At 36.6% G+C, this 22,672-nt stretch overlaps 1 protein-coding gene across 1 annotated transcript in view; it reads left to right on the forward strand.

Moving 5' to 3' along the window:
* Window positions 1-22,672, forward strand: part of RMDN2 (regulator of microtubule dynamics 2) — a 28,922-nt gene that overhangs the window by 2,713 nt on the left and 3,537 nt on the right. The window contains exons 2-9 of the mRNA XM_005864719.2: window positions 8,762-8,936; window positions 10,926-11,028; window positions 12,326-12,386; window positions 16,638-16,713; window positions 17,929-18,006; window positions 20,093-20,191; window positions 21,433-21,486; window positions 21,573-21,653. Of these exons, the coding sequence (XP_005864781.2) occupies window positions 8,762-8,936; window positions 10,926-11,028; window positions 12,326-12,386; window positions 16,638-16,713; window positions 17,929-18,006; window positions 20,093-20,191; window positions 21,433-21,486; window positions 21,573-21,653 (727 nt within the window). The remainder of the gene's footprint in view (window positions 1-8,761; window positions 8,937-10,925; window positions 11,029-12,325; window positions 12,387-16,637; window positions 16,714-17,928; window positions 18,007-20,092; window positions 20,192-21,432; window positions 21,487-21,572; window positions 21,654-22,672) is intronic.

The following is a 22,672-nucleotide window of genomic DNA, read 5'->3' on the forward strand; positions in this document are numbered from 1 at the left end:
TCTTGGTTGGCAGTTAATTTGCATATCGCCCTGATTAGCCAATGGGAAGCGTGTCGGAGGTACAGTTAATTACCATGTTTGTCTATTATTAGATAGGATGGTCCAATAAGTGCAGTTCAATAGAACCTTGTGCGATGATGGAAATGTTCAAAATTTATGCTGTGCTATGTAGCAGCCACTTGAAGTACAGCTAGTATAACTGAGGAACTAATTTTTAAATTTTATTTAATTGTAATTAAATTTAAATTGCCATATGGGACTAGTGGCTACTGTATTGGACAGTGGAGACCTAAAAAGATTTGAGAATGTTCAAGTAAGTCAATTTCTTCCTCCCATGGGATAATCCACTGAATTCTAAAACCAGGAACATCCATAATATTCTCTTAGAGGAAAACACAAGTGGTTTATGAATAAAGAAATTGTGCTTGACTAGTGTTTTTGAGGAGTAAAATAGGCAAGTAAGTAAAGAAGCACCAGTGGATATGACATAGCCCGAAATTCTTTAGGGTGGAGACCCCCATGTTTTCATTGTCGTATTCCACACATCTGATGTTGCTGGAACACATCTGTACTGTTTGACCTAAAATATGTATTTTTTTGTTTCTGTTGTTTATAAAACTACTTGCTGTTTGTTATTGGATTTGTTCAAATCCTTAACCATGTACTATGTCTTTATATTTACTAAACTGCATTTAGTAACTACTATCTCGTGAATTAATGAACTCTCTTTCTTTCTAAAGGAACTAATGGTGGAAAGGGAAATTCTAGAGATAGCCTAATAAATTGTTTGGTAATCCCCAAGAAGTATTTTTTCTACCTTTCAAGTCACAAGAGTTTAATATTGTAATGGAAAAAAACAAAACAAAACTTAACCAGTGCTAATTTAGTGATGAACATTGTTGTTTCTTTGCATAATTGGATATATCTGGTAAGCCATTTGTACAAATAACTATAATTAATGTAATAGGTTGAATAATTTACATTCACTACACTCAGATCAGCTAAAGATGTAAATGTACATTACTCTGTAACTGAATTCAGTTCACCAGCTCCGTTTTTGATAATGTGGGAAAACTTGAATTTGTCAATGCAAATTAACTCAGTCAATTCTAGTTTAGAGCTAGTTTGTGTGTGTGTGTGTGTGTGTGTGTGTGTGTGTGTGTGTGTGTGTTAAAGATTCAGTCGCAAAAGATTTCCTTTTGGAAAAGGTACTCGTGGATCTTAGTGTGACTTAGGAGCAATAGACAACTATCTCACAACACAGGGGGAAAAATAGTAGATTGCTGGGGAGAGAACCATGCTCTTTGGGCTTCTTTTTAAAACAGATTATTTAAATTGATTTTTAGAAAGAGAGTAAGGGACAGAGAAAGAGAGAGAAACATCGACTGGCTGCCTCCTGCGAACCCCTTTCCAGAGATCTAGCTGCAACCTGGGCATGTGTCCTGACCAGAATCGAACTGGCAACCTTTCGATGCAGAGGACAGCACTCAACCAACTGAGCCACACCAGCAGGGCTCCCTGGGCTTCTAACTCTCTTACACATCTTGCCTGGTGTCCTAAGAATGTAAGGCCCTGAACACTTTTTTTCCCCCCTTGATTCTTAAAAAATTGAGACTACTTTTTTGGAGCAGTTTTAGGTTCACAGAAAAAATTGAGGGGAAGGTACAGAGATTTCCCATATGCCCCTGACCCCACACATCCCCCCCACCTCCCCATTACACAGTACCAAAAAACCTATATTAATACATCATAATCATTCAGAGTTCATAGTTTGCCTTAGGGTTCACTCTTGGTTGTACATTCTATGGATTTGGACAAATGTTTAATGATATGAACCTATTGTTATGGTATCAGACTATTTTCACTGCCCTAAAAATCCTCTGTGCTCTGCCTGTTCATTGCTTTCTCCCCTCAATCCCTGGCAACCACTGATCTTTTTGCTGTCTCCATAGTCATACCTCTTTCAGAATGTCATATAGTTGGAATCATACAGTATGTAGTCTTTTCAGATTGACTTCCTTTACTTTATAATATGCATTTAAGTTTCCTCCATATCTTTTTATGGCTTGACAGTTCATTTCTTTTTAGTGCTGAATAATATCCCATTGTCTAGATGTATCACAGTTTATTTATCCATTCACCCACTGAAGGACATCATGTCATGGTGGATTCCAAGTTTGGGCAATTATCAAGACAGCCACCGTAAACATTCATGTACAGATTTTTGAGTGGACATAAGTTTTTGTCTCATTTGGGTAAATACTAAGAAGCACGATTGCTGGATTGTATAGTAAGAGCATGTTTAGTTTTGTAGGAAACCTCTCAACTGTCTTCCAAAGTGGCTGTCTTCACTTCCAAGGTGAACCACCAACAATGAATAAGGGCTCCTTTGCATTCACACCAACAATGAATAAGGGCTCCTGTTGCTCCACATCCTGAAAGGCATTTTGGTGGTGTTAGTGTTCTGGATTTGACCATTCTTATAGGTGTGTAGTGGTGTCTCACTGTTGTTTTAATTCATATTTCTCTGATAACATATGTTGTGGAGCATCTTTTCATATGCTTGTTTGCCATCTGTATATCTTCCTTGCTGAGGTGTCTCTTAAGGTCTTTGGCCCATTTTTAAATCGGGTTATTCATTTTCTTGTTGTTGAGTTTTAAGAGTTCTTTGTATATTTTGGATAACAGTCGCTTTTCCAGATACATAGTTTGCAAATATTTTCTCCTAGTCTGTGGCTTTTCATTCTCTTGGCATTGTCTTTCACCAAGCAGAAGCTTATCAATTATTTCTTTCATGAATTGTGCCTTTGGCGTTGCATCAAAGAAGTCATTGCCATACCCAGATTTATCTAGGTTTTCTCCAATATTGTCTTCTAGGACACTTCTAGTTTTGCATTTTATATTTAGGTCTGTGGTCCATTTTGAGATAATTTTTGTTGGGGGATGTAAGGTCTACATGAACATCCTTTGTCTTGGCCATTTCTCAGAGTTGTGATGAGAAACCTTGAGGAATGAAGGAATGTTTTTCTCCAGGACTAACACCAGGCTTAGCAGATTTACTCACTGCTTGCTATAAAAGTGGTGGATTCCCTAAGCTCAGTGTACCTTCCTTTGTAACACAATTCATCGTGAATGTAAGAGTTTCTGGGCCCTGTGAATTGTCCTGTGGGACCTGGAGTTAAGGAGAACCGACACAAATATGCTGGTGCTCACACTACTTGATATGCTATGGGTGATAAAGTCCTCTGTCTCTGACCCAAGAATCATGTGTCTTCAGCATCCATGAAACAGTGACAGATTTACTAGCTTGTGTATAGGGTAAAATAAAAGTATAAACTGACAACTGTTTGGTGAGAATTGGAGAGTTTTAGGCCTCTGGAAAGGAATTTGTTCCCAAAGGGTTTCCCAAAAGAAGGTTGTTAGGAATGAAACAAAAACAGATGATAGTAGGGTATTCAGGATACTGAGAAGTAAAAAGAAATATAATTTAGAGGGTGTTGTATGTCATAAGTGGTTGTACACATACAGCTGTTATGTGGACAGTGCTTCAAGTTGTTTTGGAAAAGGAAAATGATTCTGTTAACTTTGCCTTTAAATGGGTATTAAGTTGTTTCAAGGGGTTATAAACAGTGGCTCAGCAGATCTCCATAGTCTGTTCATGTGGTCTATGCAATCAGATGGGACACTTTATTGCCAAGGTAGATGAAGCAAGGTAGAAGGGGGCAATAACATTTGCTGTTTAGGTTTTATGTTTTTTTCTTTACTTTCTCAGGATATCTTCAGATCAAGTTTTATAATACGTAGTCACTTTCCGTATTACTGGATGGTGTAAAAACCTGGGGTAAAGCATGTTTGGTGAAAGAAGAATGAGTTAGTAGGCCAAGGGTATGGAGAGCAGCCAGTAAGAGAGACCATCCCAAGCAAAGGATTGTGCCAATATACTGTATATGTTATGGCCTTCATTTTGCTGTTTTCTCATCACTTGATTTCTTAGATGACTCCTTAAACATGACAAAGTTAGAATACATATTCTACAGTCACGTGGATTGGAGCTTTTCAGAAAGGTGAGCCGCAGGACAATTTTATTCTAAATTGATGTCATTGGATTCTAGAGTCTGCTGTCATCACATTCTGTGCTATTGCCATGCTAATTCCACAAGCAACTTAAACATTCAGTCTTCTGACCTGTTCCACCTATACAGGCATTTTATGGCTTAAAGATGATGGCTTAGAAAGGAAGGGAGAGATTTATTTTTTGATTAAACTTAATATGGGAAAATGTGTAAGGTAAGCCTTTAAAAAGAAAAAAAAATTTCTGTATATTTATGTGCTAAAGCTCATTGATATATTCATAAACCAAGCTTTAATGCTTCCTTTAGTGTCCCACTGTGACTGAATAACTGGGATATCTGGATATTTATCTGAAATAGTCTTGCGAGTGATTCTGTTTAATCTGTGGTTAATATTTTAAAATGCATGGTATACATTTATTTTACTAACTCCTATCACTAGAGGAACTTAATATTCTCAAGCAGATATTATGGCTTATTATTTTCTAAGATGGAAAGTTCTACCTTTTCCTTCAGGGGATCCTTTCGTTTTGTGCCCTCTCGTGTGTTTCCCCTGATCTTTCTTTCTGCCTGCTTCTCTAAGTCTTTCAATTTCTCTTCCCCAAGGTTTAATAGACCGGGCAGGTACGTAGAGGTAATTAGAGACAGTCTTTTAGACTTAGCATCCTTTTGGATACCTGTGTGACCATCTGCTTTAGCTGCTATAATTTCCTTGTTCCCTGTTGTTTCCATATTGATAAGGTGGATATTATTCTTCAGGAGGCTTGGGAGGTTTCCACGTCTGCTGCCTATTTTTTTCCTCATCTGACACTTTTCTCACTCTAGCTGCTACAAAAAGGACCAGAACTTCCAACAGTATTGTCCTGAAGATCGAGTTACTTCAGACCCCTTGCACCATGGGACCTCTTCTGTTACTCGTGAACCTAACTTTCATGATCTCCCTGCAAACTATGCTAAAATACAAAAAGTCAGTATACGTAGAGGAAGTAAAAATTTCACTACTCCATCAACTATATCTGCTTTCTCATCTTCCTCTGATAGACATTTTTTTTTATTCAGTAAATTTCAGAAAAGCAGTGTTACCCTTCAGCGTCAAGAAAGTAGAGCTAACTTTGATTCTGAAGACAAAAGCAGCCTCAGTAATTTAAAAACTTCCCCAGAAAATTTTGCTCTTAGATCCCGGAGACACTTCTCTACCCGTAAACCAAGTATAATTTCCTGTTATGAAAGCTCTATGTATTTTGATCTTCATCTTCAATCAAGTAGTGAGTACATGAACAATCCAAGTGAAACTCAAGTAGCTTCTAAAAGCTCAACTATTGCTGATGTTGAAAAATACTTAAGTTCTTGTTCTCCTGACTATAACATTAAACATTTTATAAGTTTTGAAACAAAAGTTCATTCCTCGGCCAATCCGATAGATGCTGCTAGAGATCCCTACAGACCAAGCACAGCAACCTTCCTTTCTGTCCCAACTCGCATTTCCTATTCTCATCAAAAAAGAGAAATTGCCAGTGACACACAAGAAAGAAGCCAACCAAAGAAAGAGCTCCTTCCTCCTGATGTTCAGAGTCGCAGAGCCAGTCCTCCAGCTGTGATTCAGCAGCAGACCTCTGAAAGCGCCAATTCTGTTCCCCCTAATGTTGCATTTGCTTCGTTTTATAAACCTAGTAGGAAGTTTACCCCAGTTCTAATGGAAGTTAACTCAAATTGCTTTGATGGTGGAAATATTGCTCAGTCATCTCAAGATGAAGACAAATCTTCACCTATTGAAATTCCTAACTTAAGGTCGCCTCAGATTTTATCCTCTCTTAGAAGGGCAGCTCAAATCCGAAGTTTTCCTACCAGGCGTACTCTACAGTCTGTAGAAATCACTTCCCAGTTTTCCCCCGAAGCCTCCTCCCTTACTAAGCTTCACTCCATTTTCTGAAAAAGATTGCTATGTTGCAGTTTATATTTAATTTTAATGTCTGTGTTTTCTGAAAAATAGTTCATTCATAATATTGGAATATGGAAGTCAAACATTATTCATGTGTTTCAGGCTTTTAACAGATTTACTACTTATAGATTGACAGGGCCCAGATTTCTGAGTGACTGTTGTAATACATTTGTGGTCTGAAAATAACGTCAAGCTTTGATATATAGGTCTTCTAAATGTATTACATTGTTTGAGAGTTTAACATCTTTTATCCTTGTCTCATGATTGGAGATAGTATTCCTATATAATATATATATAGGGCGGGGCAAAAGTAGGTTTATAGTTGTTCGTATGAGAAATAATACAACAAGTAAATAATAATACTCACACCTATAAACCTACTTTTGTCCCACCCTGTATATTTCCATATTTATCAGTTCAGAAATTTTCATTTACATAAGACTTCTTAATTATATTTCTCATGCCACACATTTCACTGACAGATGATGTTTTTACTAATACAAGGACCAAAAATTATATGTAAAAACATTATCATGGAAATATGTAGACTACTGAAACCAGATATTTTAACTAAATACTTTTAATACACATTTATGTATGCATGTGTCTGGGAATTCAGAGAACTCTGAAATAAAAAATGTATATATTAGTAATTTTTATTTTTTAAAGTTAATACATTTCAGGTTTTTTCCAACATTTTTATTTTTAAATTGTCAAATAAAATTTTTATTTTAAAAAGTATCTCTAAAATTTTTATTTTTAAGAGTGAATATTTTTATATTTTTCTATTATATTATACAAAGTTTATAAATATATTTATCAGACTAAATAATGAATGGACAATGTATATAGGCAATTAAAAATACTTAAGTTAGAATAGAATTAATCTTTTTAGAGAAAAGGAATTTGCATTATTTTCAATTATCGTAATAAAATGTTCCTTATATTTGTCATTGGGCTAAGATGTTATTTTTGTTTTTTTACTCCCCGCCCTTGGCTCCCCCACCCCCCAGCACTATTTGTTGAAGAGACTCTTTTTTTCTCCATTAAATAGTCTTGTCAAAAATCATTTGACCATATATGTGAGGGTCTACTTCTGGGCTCTGTTGTATTCTATTGATGTATATGTCTGACTTTATGCCAGTACACACTGTTTTGATCACTGTAGCTTTGTAATAAGTTTTTAAATCAGGAAGTATGAGACCTCCAACTTTGTTCTTCTTTTCCAAGATTGTTTTCGCTACTCAGGATCTTCTATATGCATTCTAGGATGGATTTTTCTGTCTTTACAAAAGACATTGTTGGGAGTTTGAGAAGGATTGCACTGAATCTTTGGGTAATATTGACATCTTGACAATAGTAAGTCTTCAAACCGATAACATGAGATTTCCATTTGTGCCTTCACATGTGTTGAAGCTTTTTCAATGTGCTGTAGTTTTCTCAATGTGTAGCAGTTTTCAGTGGCTATGTTCTGGATGTATTTTGAAGATAGAACCAATAGAGAATTTCTAACAGGTGATATTGCTTAGGAGAGAAAAAGAAGGTCAAGGATGATTCTACGTTTTTTCACTTGAGCAACTGGAAGAATGAAGTTTCCATTAATAATGTTGTAGAAGAGGCTGAATATCATTTCATATAGTGTCTTCGTTATAAGGACTTTGAAATAAATTTATTTTATATTGGAAATAGTTGCACTTCTCTCAAAAACTTGTTTCATTGATATCTTTGTTAATATCTGCTGGGGGCTGTAACTGCATGGCTGCTGGAAGATACAGACATTTGTGTCCCTCGTAGCAAGGATGTAGAGATTTAAAATATATGTATTGTTTTTATTGACCTCACTCACATTTGGCCTTGGTTTTATCTTTTTTTTACTACTTCTAATTAGTTCTCTTATATGTTATGTATCCTTACATACCGCCTTAAAATCTTTTTAGAATAGGACAGGGCTTGAATAAATGAAAACAAATTGTTTTTGTATGCCACCAAAAAAGGGAAATGTGGAAGGTAGCATGAATTTGTAAAAACCTAAGTTGAGAGTGAGAACATTATCTTGAACTATAAATATATGTGTGTGTGTGTGTGTGTGTGTGTATTTGAATGCCTACTGAGTTCCTACAACGCTGTATCATACATTCAACAACATTCAGTGCATATCTACTATGTGTCAGATGCTGTTTTAGGCACTTGATACATTGGTTAATAAAACAAAGAATCCTGTTGTCAGGGAGCATGCAATCTAGTGGGGGTGATACTGATAAAAAGTAGCACCTGTAATAGATTAGTAAATGATATAGTGTATTAGAAGATGATATTACAGAAAATAAATGCCAAGCTAAGAGAGATTGGCCATGAAGAGAATGTGTGGAGGTTGCAGTATTAAATAGAGTGGTCTGGATGGGCCACATTTGAGAAGATGACAATGGAGCTGAGACATGAAGGAGGGGAGAGCAAGCAAAGGTCCTGAGGTCGGAGTATGACTAGCATGTTTAAGGAACAGCAAGGCAGCCAGTGTGGAGCTGAATGAATGATAAGAGTAGTATGGAACCAACGTCAGAGAGGTGATGTGGTTGGGAGACAAATATAGGGCCTTCTAGACGCTTGTGAGGACTTGAATATTTTCTCTGAGTGAAGGGGGCACCATAGCAGGGTTTCAGCATAAGAGTGGAACGATTTGACTTGCATTTTAAAAGGATCACTCTGGCTATTGGAGTATAACTTTTAAGAGTTGATATAATTTCTGCAATTTTAGGTATATTACAGCTAGTACTGATACAGAAGAACAAAGTTTTCCAGTCCGTAAAGCACTTAACAGATATGTTGAGGAATTAAATTTAGATGCCCTTCTTCAGAAGGCAGATAACTTACGTATGGATGAGTCTAAAAAGATGGAGAGTTTTGAACTACTTTGTGACCACAAAGAAAAGGTAAGATATATATGTTAACAAGTTTGTATAGCTTTAATTTTTTATTTAATCTATGATTCTATTCATATCATGCCCATTACAATTGTGTCACAGTTTACAAAAGATAAATGATGGATACAAAATTTTTCTCTAATATGACTAAAATTTTTAAAAAGTATATATAAGAGCCCTAACCGGTTTGGCTCAGTGGATAGAGAATCGGCCTGCGGACTCAGGGGGCCCAGATTTGATTCCAGTCAAGGGCATGTACCTTGGTTGCGGGCACATCCCCAGTGGGGAGTGTGCAGGAGGCAGCTGATCGGTGTTTCTTTCTCATCGATGTTTCTGACTCTCTATCCCTCTCCCTTCCTCTTTGTAAAAAATCAATAAAATATATATTTTTTAAAAAAGTATATATAAGAGCCCTGTGTGATGTGGCTCAGTTGGTTGGCACATGCGCCCTTGCACCAAAAGGTCATGAGTTTGATTCCCACTCAGGGCACGTGCCTAGGTTGTGGGTCTGGTCCCTGGTTGAGGTCTGTGTGAGAGGCAATGAATCCATGTTTCTCTCTCACGTCAATGTTTTCTTCTCTTTCTCTCCCCCCTTCCTTGCTCTAAAATCAATAAATAGTCCTAGCTGGTTTGGCTCCGTGGATAGAGCATCAGCCTGCGGACTAAAGGTCCCAGGTTCAATTCCTGTCAAGGACACATGCCTGGGTTGCAGGCTTGATCCCCAGTAGGGGGCGTGCAGAGAAGGCAGCTGATCAGTGATTCTCTCTCATCTTATCGTAGCTGTTACTAGAGCCCCCATGAATGGACATTGTCATCTGTGGATGTTTCTCTCTCTCTCACCCTTCCTCTCTGAAATCAATAAAAACATATAAATAAAATAAACATATCTTCAGGTGAGGATTAAAATAAATAAGTAAAAGATACATAGTTTTAAAAAGTATATATACGACTTTCTTAGGTTCTAAGATTATAAAAATGAGAACCAGAAATATGAGTATACAGATTTACTTGGATTTTTGTTAATTTATTATATTTAATAACTATTTGATAACATAAATAACAAGGCACACTGCTACTCTTGAGAGGAGAGCTACATTTTAAGTTTTCTAACTTAGAGTTATTCATGTAACAGCCATCAGTATTTTTTTAATCCTCACCCGAGGATATGTGTATTGATTTTAAGAGAAAGAAGCATCAATGTGAGAAACATCAGTTGGTAAGCACCCCAACCAGGGATCAAACCATCAACCTAACCTAGGTATGTGCCCTGATTGGGAATCGAATCTGCAACCTTTTTGGGGTACAGGACAATGCTCCAACCAACCGAGCCACCCGGGGCAACACCATCAGTGTTTTAATCTACTTCTACCAGCGGTCAGTTTCCAGTGTTTAATGTTGGGCTGAATTGGGAAAGCCCATCCCTGCCATTGTCATCACCACCACCACCACCAAATAAGGGTTTGCAGTATCTCACGGAGCAAGAAATCTCTTTCCAATGAGCAAGCCTAATCTTTGAGGATCTAGCAACTCTAAACACATTGTCTAAAAGTTTTTAAATCTCCAGGATTATATTTAAGTAATTTAGGTTAAAAAAAAAAAACACTGCTCTTTTGAGCTTATGTGATCTGTAGTATCTGATATTATCTGAAATGTCCCTTGAAGCATCATATCAATAGTCGATAACTTAGAAAGTAAATGAGAAGATACTACAACCCAGAGGGATATATGGATTCTGGCACTTGTCAGTTCTCTCTTCTACGTAGGTGGGAGCTAGTGCCTGGGTAGTATTAATTAGTTTTCAGTTCCATACGTAACACTATATTAAATCACATTCTGTAGCCAGGAATATTGTAATTGAAAATGTTATATGCACAGGAATAGATTCAGTCATCTATAAATACCAGCTTACCTGCCTAATCTTTTTGATGGTACAGTGGAAAACATTTAGAGTCTGGTCAAGTGAGTGAATTAATCTAATGTGCAGTTCTCTCTTTTCAGTTTAGAGATGAAATAGAGTTTATTTGGCGGTTAGCTCGTGCTTATGGAGACATGTATGAGCTATCTACAAATACAGAAGAAAAGAAACATTATGCTAATATCGGTAAGTATTTTGTAAAGATTGATTATCCTCAAGTGACAATTGTTGGCAATAATAAAACACTAATGAATTTTAATTAAAGCTGAATTATCTAAGCTAAAACTCATGTTTATTCTATTTCAGTATATCCTGGTACTAAAAAATACACATAGTCTAAGGACAGGAAAAAATTTTTCCGGACTAAAAAAAAACCACATGTAAGCATAATAGAATAGGCGACTAAAAAACTCAGATTTTAGCTTTTAATGTTTATAAAACCTCAGAAGAGACGTGAAGTGGTAATTTTCAAGAACCAGTAACAGGCAGAAGGCAATAGTGTTTCACTGCAATTAAAATAACGTTCTTACTTCCTATAACGTAGAACTCTGGGTGCCATGAAGAAATAACTACTCAGACTTTAATGTTTTTTCAAAATTGATCTTAATAAAACAAGATTAGCCTTGAGCTGATCATTGTTTTAGCTGAGTAATAAGTACATGGTGGTTCTTTTTATTGTCCTCTATACTCTTTTGCATATTTTTGAACTTTTCCTTTAATAACAACAATGAAAGAAAACCAGCCAGAATGTCAAGGTGTCTATACATACGCATGTCCCCTTGACTCGCACTGCAGAACAAAACCCTTTCCAGCAAAACGCTCCTTAGCTGCCAACTCCATGACAACCTTCAGGGCAATAATTTGACATGAAACTTCTTTAATTCGTGCATTCCCAAGTCCTCTCTTTCCCAAGCTTTCCTTGTCTAAAACAGCAAGAGGAAGAAGCAGCAGGGCACTCCAGACCTCTTTCCAGTCTCTCTTTCTGTCCTTTTTATTTCCAAGAAGGAAATATTTTCAAACTTCCGGTAATTACTTTTCTTGCACCGTAGTTTTCCTTGCCAGTTGACCTCTGCACCATAATTCTGTCTCAGTGGGAGGAGGGTGGGAGGAAGCCTCCTCTTGTTCTTTACATATTCATCATCCGCTTTATGGGGACAGTTTTTCCACAGCAATTCATCGTGCAGGCCATAGACAAAATGTAGACAAGAGAGTTATTAACTTGAAGGTAAATAAAAATTTAACCACAGGGAACAAACTGATTTTTTTATGTCTACTGAGAAAATTAAAGTATATCAGTGTTAAATGTTCTGAGAGTCATCAATTTTAAACATTCCCCTGTGGTCAAAACTTTTGCTTTCTAGCAAGTTTCCAAGTGAAGCTTCTGGTCTTGGGACCATACTTTGGAAACCACTAATTTAATTCAATAATCTGCCCTCCACCAACTCACATGAAGGTACTAATTGTAAGTCCGTTTATCTTTCAGGAAAGACTTTAGGTGAAAAAGCTGTTACTAGAGCCCCCATGAATGGACATTGTCATCTGTGGTAAGTACATAGAATTTATGCAGCCTTCAAATTCTAACATGCCTCTGTGAATTACAATGAAATGTAAAAACATGATTGACTTATTTAACCTGTCTGTCACATTCGCTGAAAAACCTATTTAGTAGATAACAGTAACTGTTCTTGTTCTGTTTATTCTCAGGTATTTTTCATTGTGTATATTTTAAATACATTTAAGGTGAACTTTTATTGAAGATTTCATAAGTGAATCTACCAAGTCCAGGGGCTTTGAATTTGATAAATTCTAATTAAAACTAATTTAACATAACTTAAAAAAACAACAACACAAAAGCTAAAATGATGCTGTGTTTCTAACCAAAATGTAGTGATGAAGTTGAATAGTTGCAACAGAGACGCTCTGACCTCAGAGTCGAACATGTTTGCTAGCTGGCCCTGCAGCAAAAGTTTGCAGACCCATGGTTTACAGGGCTGTGTGATGGTTTATAAGCCTTCATTTTGAAATAAAAGGCAAAATCCTTAGAAATAATTATCGTAAAAGACTAACACTGAGGGAATAACTGAAAAACCATATTATTTTAAAGGCTTGTTTTTCATCTTCATCTTTTCCAGAATGAAATTGCTTTGTAACTTTAAGGCTACACAAGCTTTCTGTTCTGGAATCAAGAGACTAAAACCACCAATGGATTTGCAGTTTGTTAGCCAAATTGGCCTGACCTTAATTATAAATAATGTCTTACATATTTGTTGTGCTCTACTGTTCACAAATTATATCCACATGCCTCGGAGCATGTGATTCACAGAACAACTTGTTTTCATTTTACAGATGAGGTAAGCAAGGCTGTGTGTGTGTTGATGAGTAGATTAATATCCAAGGCTCACACAACAAATGGAAAAACAAAGGCAGAGCTTATATTCTTAAATACTCAGTATTCTATCACATTATTCTTCCTCTGCTTTTGTCCAGTATAAATAGCATTCATGCTCAGGCAGAAGTGCTGCAGGACAATGAACGGAGTTGTTTTAGTAGTTGTTGAAAAAGAATGTCGATTATTAAAGATATATTCCATATCAATGCCAATAAAATACAGAATTTTTGTCAAGATGCGTGTAGTTTGAATGACCTCTAGGTGGAGGCAGTAGACCATGGTGTGAATTAACTTTCTTCAGAGTTCCCATCGACTTGAGAGTTTAGGAAGTAAAAACTTAAGTTACATTTTTAATGCTGAACAATGTAAAAAACAACAGCACCCACCCAGAGACGTAGGTGGAACTGATTGCCAGAAAAGCAGTGCTGATCCTTTGGGAAAAGTGGTCAGGTGTATTGTGAATTTATGATATGTAGGAAGATACATAGTACTTTAGACTTTAAAGAAGCAGACTTCAGAAGGGATTATAAAAAAAAGAAGACTCTAGTGACAGATTATTTATAAGGGAAAATGTACATATTTCATGTAATGATTTCATAAATCGCGTGTGTTTTTTTCTTAAGAGTAACTTGAAGAGAATGTGCTGAGAGTACTATAAAAGCCTAGAACTACCACATGTGCATTAAGTAGTTCTCATTTTCAGAAATTAGATGGTTGATTCCACCGCTGTAGATCGGTGAACATAGATTCTTTTCCTTTAATTCCAGCCCTGATGGTTAGTTGGGTTGTTCTCTGAATCTCTGGATAAGGACATTCAAATAGACCCAACATAGATTTTTCTTAAAATGTGACATGGTCTTTTTTTTTTCTTTGCTAGTAGATAGAATAGGGAAATGGAGCCAGTGTATCTGGATTTAAGCAAGGCATTAAGGCAAGTTCACTCCTAAAATTCTTGTGAACAAGATGTAGAAATGTGGGCAAGCTTCTGCACTGTCCATGCTGACAGGAGGGTTTGGGCCTCATTATTCCACAGAATAGCGATTGTCAATATCCTTGTCAATCTAGAGATGATTCTAGAGTTCCAGGTCTATGTCTTAAACACTACTGTGGTTAGTAGTTTTGTCAGTGGGGAAAGATATAGAAGGCATTCTTATAAAAATTAGAAAATAGCACAAATTAGGAGGAACAGGGCATATGATGGATAACAGTAGTAATTAAAAAGATCTTCACGTTAAAAGATACAGAACAAGGTGTTAATTAATAGGAATAATATGGAAGGAAGGAAGGGGAGAAAGTGTCAAAATTTAAGAACATTAGGGACAAACAGATGAAAATTTGAATAAAGTGGAATTTAGTTAATAATTTGTTAATGTTGGTTCATTGTGAAGATGTATCAATATTGTAGGTCAATATTGATACAGGTGTGATAAATATAGTCTAGTAATGTAAGATGAAAACAATAGAGAAAACTGGATATGGGTACATGAGAACTCTGTGCTGTCTTTGCACCTTTCCTGAACATCACAAGCTACTTTGAAATAAAAGTTTATTTTTTAAAAAGTGGCCTAAGGTTTTAAGTCCAAATAAGTTACAACACCCATAACAAAAGTGAGGAGTTTGGATACGCAGTTGTGTGGGACTTTGCTCCACATTCTGGAACTCTCTGGGAGGAATGACAGAACAGAGAACATTTCAAAAGAGCATGGAAGGGCCCTAACCGGTTTGGCTTAGTGGATAGAGCGTCGGCCTGCAGACTGAAAGGTCCCAGGTTCGATTCCAGTCAAGGGCACATCCCCAGTAGGAGGTGTGCAGGAGGCAGCTGATCGATGTTTCTAACTCCCTATCCCTCTCCCTTCTTCTCTGTAAAATCAATAAAATATATATTTTTTTAAAAAAGAGCATCGAAGGGACAGTAGTGGCTACCACTGATGAGCTCAAGAGTCTTTCTCCTGTCATCTCATCATAAATTCTCTGGTGGCTGCAGAGATGTATGTGAAATGCACTCTGATTTGACAATTTGCGAGTAGTAGTATTTGCTCATCTAGTAAGTGTTCACATCACTTTTAGTAGGTTGACTTAGTCATCATTCTTGCTTCTACAGTCGCAGATTCCATTGATGATGTAGAAACTGGGAAGGTAGGAAGTCAAAAAGTCAACATTGAAAAGTGGTCATTTCATTGGTTGTGCCTAAGTTATGTGAACTATGTGATCGTTTGTGTCCCGAAACAGTGTTACTGTTCCAAAATAAGAAAATGGTTCACTTCATATCTATACTTGAAAGTTACGCTTATCCACAGAAACAACAGAGTTCAATAACACCCAGAATTCCCTTTTTCGTTTCAGTTAGGATGATGCAAGTGAAAATTAACACCTCCTCTTGAAATGCTTAGGTAAATGAATATTTTGCCTAAGACAGAAACACTCTGAAATAAATACTCCAAAGACTTTTGCACAGACAGAAGCACTCTGAATGTGAAAAGTAATATATCCCCAATTTTTAGAGTAAGCAAATTGCTGAACAGACAGCATATTTAATTTATAGTCAAGTAATTATTTATGTAAATTTTATGTTCCCATTGGGAAAAAAGTAAATAATCCACGGGCTGCTCTGTTTTAGTAATGCAGTGTTTCCAAGGAAGGGTAGAAGGACATGGGAAATTTTTTTGAAAAAGCATATTCTACAATTACCTTTGACTTCATTTAGTTTGAGTCATCATACTTATTTTTATCTTGAAATGACATTAAAGGAGGCCATGACATTTTAATTTTTATTTTTAAAGAAGAAGCAGGGGTTTGTTGATCCAATGTATTTTTCAGTTTAATGCTTTCATGATTAAATTTTTTTCTGAGAGCCTCTTTGTGACTTTAATGTTGATGATGGTGATAGTGGCAGCTAACATTTCTTGAAACTCACTATATGCCAGGCAGTATTCCAAGCAATTACATGTTTTGGGTATCTACCCTCACAGCATGCGTATGAGATAGATGGTGGTGGTGTCCTCAGTTATAGATGAGGAAACTGGTCTCACATTCATGTCAAGTATTCATTGTTTTCAGGGCCCTTGCATCCATGTGAATACTTTTGTTAAATATTAATGACTACTTCAAAGACATTTTTAGAGATATACTTTTTATTGATTTCAGAAGGAAGGGAGAGGGAGAGAAAGATAGAAACATCAATAATGAGAGAGAATCACTGATTGGCTGCCTCCTGCGCACCCCACACCGGGGATTGAGCCTGAAACCTGGGCATATGCTCGAATTGGGAATCAAACCATGACCTCCTGGAGCATAAGTTGATGCTCAACCACTGAGCCACACCAGCTGGGCCAAAGACATTTTTTAACTTATATTTGATGGTATTTGAAGACGTTCACACAATATCCACTGTTTTTACTTTTTTCAGGTATGCGGTTTTGTGTGGCTATGTATCTGAGTTTGAGGGCTTACAAAACAAAGTCAACTATGGATATTGCTTCAAGGTATTTCTTGATATAAAAAATGTTTTGGGCCATGGCAGGGCAAAAATGTTTTAATGTAGCCATATGTTCCATTAACGTGTCTAAATGAAATTATTCAACAAATTAACCTCTACGAATTCATCCTTTTTATTTAAATAAAATGAAATGACATTCTTCAAATAGTACTGTGCCAAAAGGAATCAAACTGTTTGGGTGATTAGAGATTATTATTATTCTAGATCTTGAAAAAAGTCACATAGTAGACGAGTATAATTTTTTCAAAGATAGAGAATTAGCCTGTTGGCCATGACCTCACCAATACTGTAAGCATGACTGGACTAATTAGTTAACATTTTCTGCATATCGATTTGCAGGTAGAGTAGAATCCAATCTCAGCCTTAAAATGACCATGGTAGATGAATAAAATAAGTAATGTAATACACGTCATGTATCGTGTGCCTGTAGTTGTCATAGCTCAATAAATAACCCCTCAGTTTCAGTAATTATAGTGATGGGCAGAAAGTTCTTTGTTCTTCAACCCCCTGTAACCATTTGATGATGTCAGTGGAGTAGATTCCTCTCCCATCCAGTTCTGCTATTTTTTCCTCCATTGTACCCTCATCATTTGATATTTGTAAGCTTGCCTCTGAATCAAAAACTTAGCTGGGCAAGTCATAGGCAGATAATAATGTGACTGGATATTTTCTGTTTTTATAGTGACACTAGAGGCCCAGTGTACGAAATTTGTGCACGGGTAGGGTACCTAGGCCTGGCCGGTGATCAGGGCCAATCAGGTTCCCTTGCCTCCCTGCCTCCCTGCCTCCCCGCCTCCTACTTCCCTTGCTCCCTCAGAGTCCCACTGCTGCTGCTGCTGCTACTACTAGTTGCCCGCCATGTTTCGCGCCACCCCCTGGTGGTCAGCACACGTCATGCGAGCCATCAAACTCCCATTCTCCTAGTCGAACTCCCGAGGGGACACTTTGCATATTAGCCTTTTATATATATAGATTTTGGCTTTAACGTATCTGTAATCTTATTAAATCATAGTCACAGTTCTAATTCTGAGCAATCATGTTTGGTAATGAATTATTGATAATAATGAGTTGTGTTAATGATAGGGATTGAGGAGGAAGATGAAACAACATTGTAAAGCTCCTTTGAATTTACTAGTCACAGTTCCATCCAACGCTACCTTGAAACCTTGGGAGATGATATTTCTTTGGGATTTTCTTTCAGGAACATCTAGATAAAGCAATCCAATTATTACCTGCAGAACCCTTTTTGTATTACCTCAATGGAAGATACTGTTATGCTGTAAGTTTTTATTTATAAATCTTATTTGAATATATTCTGATTGTATGATATATTTTTAGTGACTTATTCATTCTTTTATTGTTTTACCTAGTGCCTACTATAGGGAAATAGATAAAAACATTACGAACTTTGAGTTTATAAATTTATATTTTATAACATATTTTTGTTTTATATTTACATTTTATATATTTATTTTAAATAATATGTAAATTTTCTTCCTTTACTGCCTTTCTGTTTCCCCTGTAGCAGGCACATTATCTCCCTCTGGGGTCTCTTGGGGGGTGTTGGTGCACTACTCTCTGTTGTTTGGGAGGATGTTTTTTATTCAGAGTTGATTGAGTATAAATTATGTGCTCACTGGCCAGAAGATAAATAAAGCACTGTCCTTTTGTTCAAAACTTTAATTTAGAAAGGGACACAAGACATATAGAAATAAAGGCAGCTGCTAAGTCTAAGACCAAGTGACTTAAATGACATTAGTTTGTGGAAAATTAACAGAATGTGAAAATAATACTTAAGAAATGCACGAAAAATTACCATGAAGATAAATGCTATTTCTGAATGAGAAAATTCAGGTAAGCAAGAAAGGAAACTTTTAAAATGAGGCTTGAAGAGGATTAGGGATGAAGAAGGAAGCTTGCTTTTATTGAACACCTGCTACACATCAGATATGCATTTTATGCCTTACATTTCTTATCTCAAATAATCCTATAATGGCTCTAATAATAATAATTTTCTCAAATAATCTCTTATAAGCAGTTTTTATTATTCCAGTTTTAAGTGTTAAGAATCTGAGTCTTCTTAAAGGTAGGAGACTCTTCTATAGTTTAAAAACCATTGACCCAACCTCACATGAGTCTGGAACTTGAATGTATATTATTTGTTTAGACTTCAAAAACCCAGGAAGAAAATTTTAGTGCAAAAATGAAACCTGATGTTCATGCCATGGACAAATGGCAGAAGCTCATGCTAATCCTCTGCGGAGGAGTATGCCTTCACACAGGCCTTATAAATCTCTCGCAGAGAGGCCCAGCAATAATGAGCTCACCATCAAAAATAATGCAGTACACGGGAAATAAGCCACCTGGAATGAAAAGCAACAGAAACAACAAGAGAACAGAAATAGTTCTAAAAGGACTTTAGATTGTGGAAACATGGACTACAGTAAAGTATATCATTTGTCATTAGAAGAAAACTCATTGAAAAGTTGTAGCAGTAGATGGGTACCACTAAAGAGAGCATTAGACCACTCTAAGGTAGACCTGAAGAAGTTACCTAGAATGTAAAACAGAGGAACAAAAGGATGGAAAATATGAAGGAGAGATAAAAACACATAGAAATTATCTAAGGACACCACATAGTAATTAATTTTTACCCACCGCTTTTGGAAATGAAAAGGACAAGAAGACAAAAAAATATTAAGAGCATCAATACCCTTTTAAGTATTCATTTCTGAGTCCTTTTAATCTTTTATAATAAACATCTAATATTCATATTTGGGGAAAATGAAAAAGTTTTAAAAGAAAACAAAAAACAAAAGGTAATATGGAATTTAACTTTGATGGTTATTGGTTTAAAAATGTCTCCTGGATTGTGAATATGTAAATTGGGCCCTCACTCTACATTCCCTCGGGGTTGAGAATTGTCCACCTGTTTAAATTTCTGAGATGCTTCCCTCTGGGTCAGGTTAGCAGCATGGAGGAGGCGGGAAGAAAGCAAAGGCAGGATCTTGTCGCTAGTACCTCTATGCCAAGAAACATTTTGCCATCATCTGAGAGTCATGGATCAGATGAACAAAGTTAATTTAACATTATTCTTTACCCCCACCCCAATTTGAAATCTTCTTACAGGTATCTCAAATTGGTTTTGTAGCCAATGCTTTCAAGAGTTCAGAGTTTTTATGAACTATGAAAAAGGAAGTAAAACATTAATACCATAAAGCTGATATCTCTCATTTATGGATATGTATTTACATGTATTATATGCATATACGTACATAGTTACATACATAAACATCTAATTGGGAAGAGATTATCCATTCAAAAGGCGAACACTTTCTAAGAGTGATGTTGCTCTGCATTTACAGGTCTCGAAACTGAGCTGGATTGAGAAAAAGATGGCTGCTACTCTGTTTGGAAAAATACCAACCTCAACTATACAAGAAGCTTTGCAAAATTTCCTTAAGGTGTATTTTGTCTATCCATTATTTTAGTGTCAAACTAGGTTCTATCTGGGTCAGTCTTTCCTACCTTTCCTTGTCAAGGAAATTGTTCTTGTCTCCACGTGTAGATCTCTAACAGTTTGAATCCTAGTTCTGTTTTAAGCCTCTCATAATGTGAGTTACGTTTTAAATCCAAGCAGCAGCTGGTTATGCCCCAGGTCCCAGGTACAACAGCCCTTACTACCAAGTCCAAGAACAACTCTGCAGGTCATGGGAATATGTTTAAAAGAATTTATGCCCTGATTATTAGACTTGGTCTCAAATACTCCCAATTAGCCTAATGTAGACACAGTTTAATCTTAACCAAAAGATGCCAAAAAGAAGAGTTATTTTAAAAGTCATTCCATAAGTTGTGGACAAGTCTATGAAACATTTTTGGGGCATCAAACCAAATCAGTATTTTCACTGGTGTCTTAAAATGTATAATTGCTATACGAATAAAACTCTAAGCAGTACTATGTGTGTGCGCACATGTAAATGTGTAATATACCCACATATATAACCAACTTCCTGTTGTGCTAATCCCCTCACCTTTGTCTGGAACTAATTATAGATTCTTATAGGTACTAAGGTATCCCCCACCCCCCACACCTATGATTTCAGATTTGTAACAATACAGACAAAATCAGGCTTTGAACCTGATATTGTCCAACATATTGTACCTGCTGATTTTTTTTGCGGGGGGGGTGGGGGGCAGGGGCAGGGTGTGCTTCAAGGATTAATCTTGTAGAACTGAGAGGGAATTAGAGATCATATAGTCTAAAATGAGAACTAGATTTCATTGCGCTTTCTGAACAGTGGCTAGTGGCTGCCTAGAATGCTTGCCGGTGGTTCAGTTGGTTGGGAGTACACGACCGGTTATTTTTGTTCTCTAAAGGAAAAGAGAGAAAGGATAGAGAAGAAGAAGTGGGAAGATGGTTCTACAAAGAAATCCCCAAACCTTAAAGGATCCCATTGCTTTGTAAGCTTTATGACCATGATAATAATTTCATTGTAATGGATAAGCTAAAAAGCTATTTTGCACCCAAAGGATACTTTGAAACCAATAAAAGGACTCAGATGAGATACAACCAACCTAAATTCTTAGGGCAGTTTGCTTCAATTTGGTGAATATTTGATTTATTGAAGTATGTCCTCTCCACTGGTGGTTTTTGTTGCTTGAATATCACCCTGTTTTTCTCTTTTCTGTTTTCTCTGAAAATCAGGCTGAAGAGCTACACCCTGGTTTTTCGAAGTCCAATTACATGTACCTTTCCAAGGTAATGAAAACGGCTGTTTTAGTATCACTTTGACTCCATTACATAAAAGATGATTACCTTTGACATCGGTTCTTCTCCATTTCTAGTGTTACAGGGATCTTAAGGAAACAGAGAATGCCATGAAGTTCCATGATTTGGCAGAGCAGCTTCCTTGTATTACCAAAGAGGTAAGCCCAGACGGTGCCAAAGAGCACTATTATTTTACCAGGACTGCCCCAGCTTCCCACGTGAACAGTGGCTGGCATACATCTGGAGCTCTCTTCTATACTAAAACCTCTTCACTTGGACTTATGTGAACTACGAAGCTTTAAAGCTTGCTGTAGGTAGCCTTTCACCAGGAGACCCCTTGTGTCTTTAAGGGACTCACAAATCATGGGCTGGCAGTTAACCCATCCTGATACTTGTTAGGTGTGAGACAGCAGGTACTGGAACAAGCCCCAGCAGGAAGAGCGGGGACAGCATAATTCTGGGGAGCTGGTGATTAGACCTCCATAGGCAGCTAGACAGGCTGCCCACCTTCGAACAAGAGGAGTGTCCGTGGGGTTGCCATCATCAGTCCCCAGGGTTAGGGTTAGCCTTTGTTTCCTAGTGTCCTTGTGTTCCAGCACCTAACCACTAATTTAGCAGACATTTATTTAGGGCTTCTAGGTGCCAGGCACTGAACTAGCCCTAGGGCAACACAGATAAACAAATTATGGCATTTTTATAAGTTCTTTTAAGTAATACATTAACACCCTAGGTTACTCATCGTATTTTCTCACAACTTTCACAACATACTGTTTTGATAGAAGGTAAACTTCTAGTGGATCGGACACTACAGTTGAGTCAGTGTATTAATGTTTATGATTAAAGCAATTGAAGAGCTTTCAGTTAAAAAAAAAATCTAGCTAGCAGCTACTTCAAACATCTGTGTTGTCTAGTTTTCCTCATGTGTTTATTTTAAATGTATTACATTCCTTAAATTCTTTCTGATAGGTGCTCGGTAAATGTTTGTTAAATATAAAAATGAATAGGATATCCTACCACTTGAATTTATTGCCACTGTTTTTAACTTATACACTTGTTTTAAAGAAACAACAATATATGGAGTCCTATAAAACATATGGCTAAAAATATAAAATTAAAAATCGTAAACATATTATTTTTAAACATATATATATATCTTTTTTTTTATTTTTTTTATTTT

This window comes from Myotis brandtii, unplaced genomic scaffold (assembly GCF_000412655.1).
Source record: "Myotis brandtii unplaced genomic scaffold, ASM41265v1 scaffold191, whole genome shotgun sequence".
In the NCBI taxonomy this organism is placed as follows: Eukaryota; Metazoa; Chordata; class Mammalia; order Chiroptera; family Vespertilionidae; genus Myotis; species Myotis brandtii.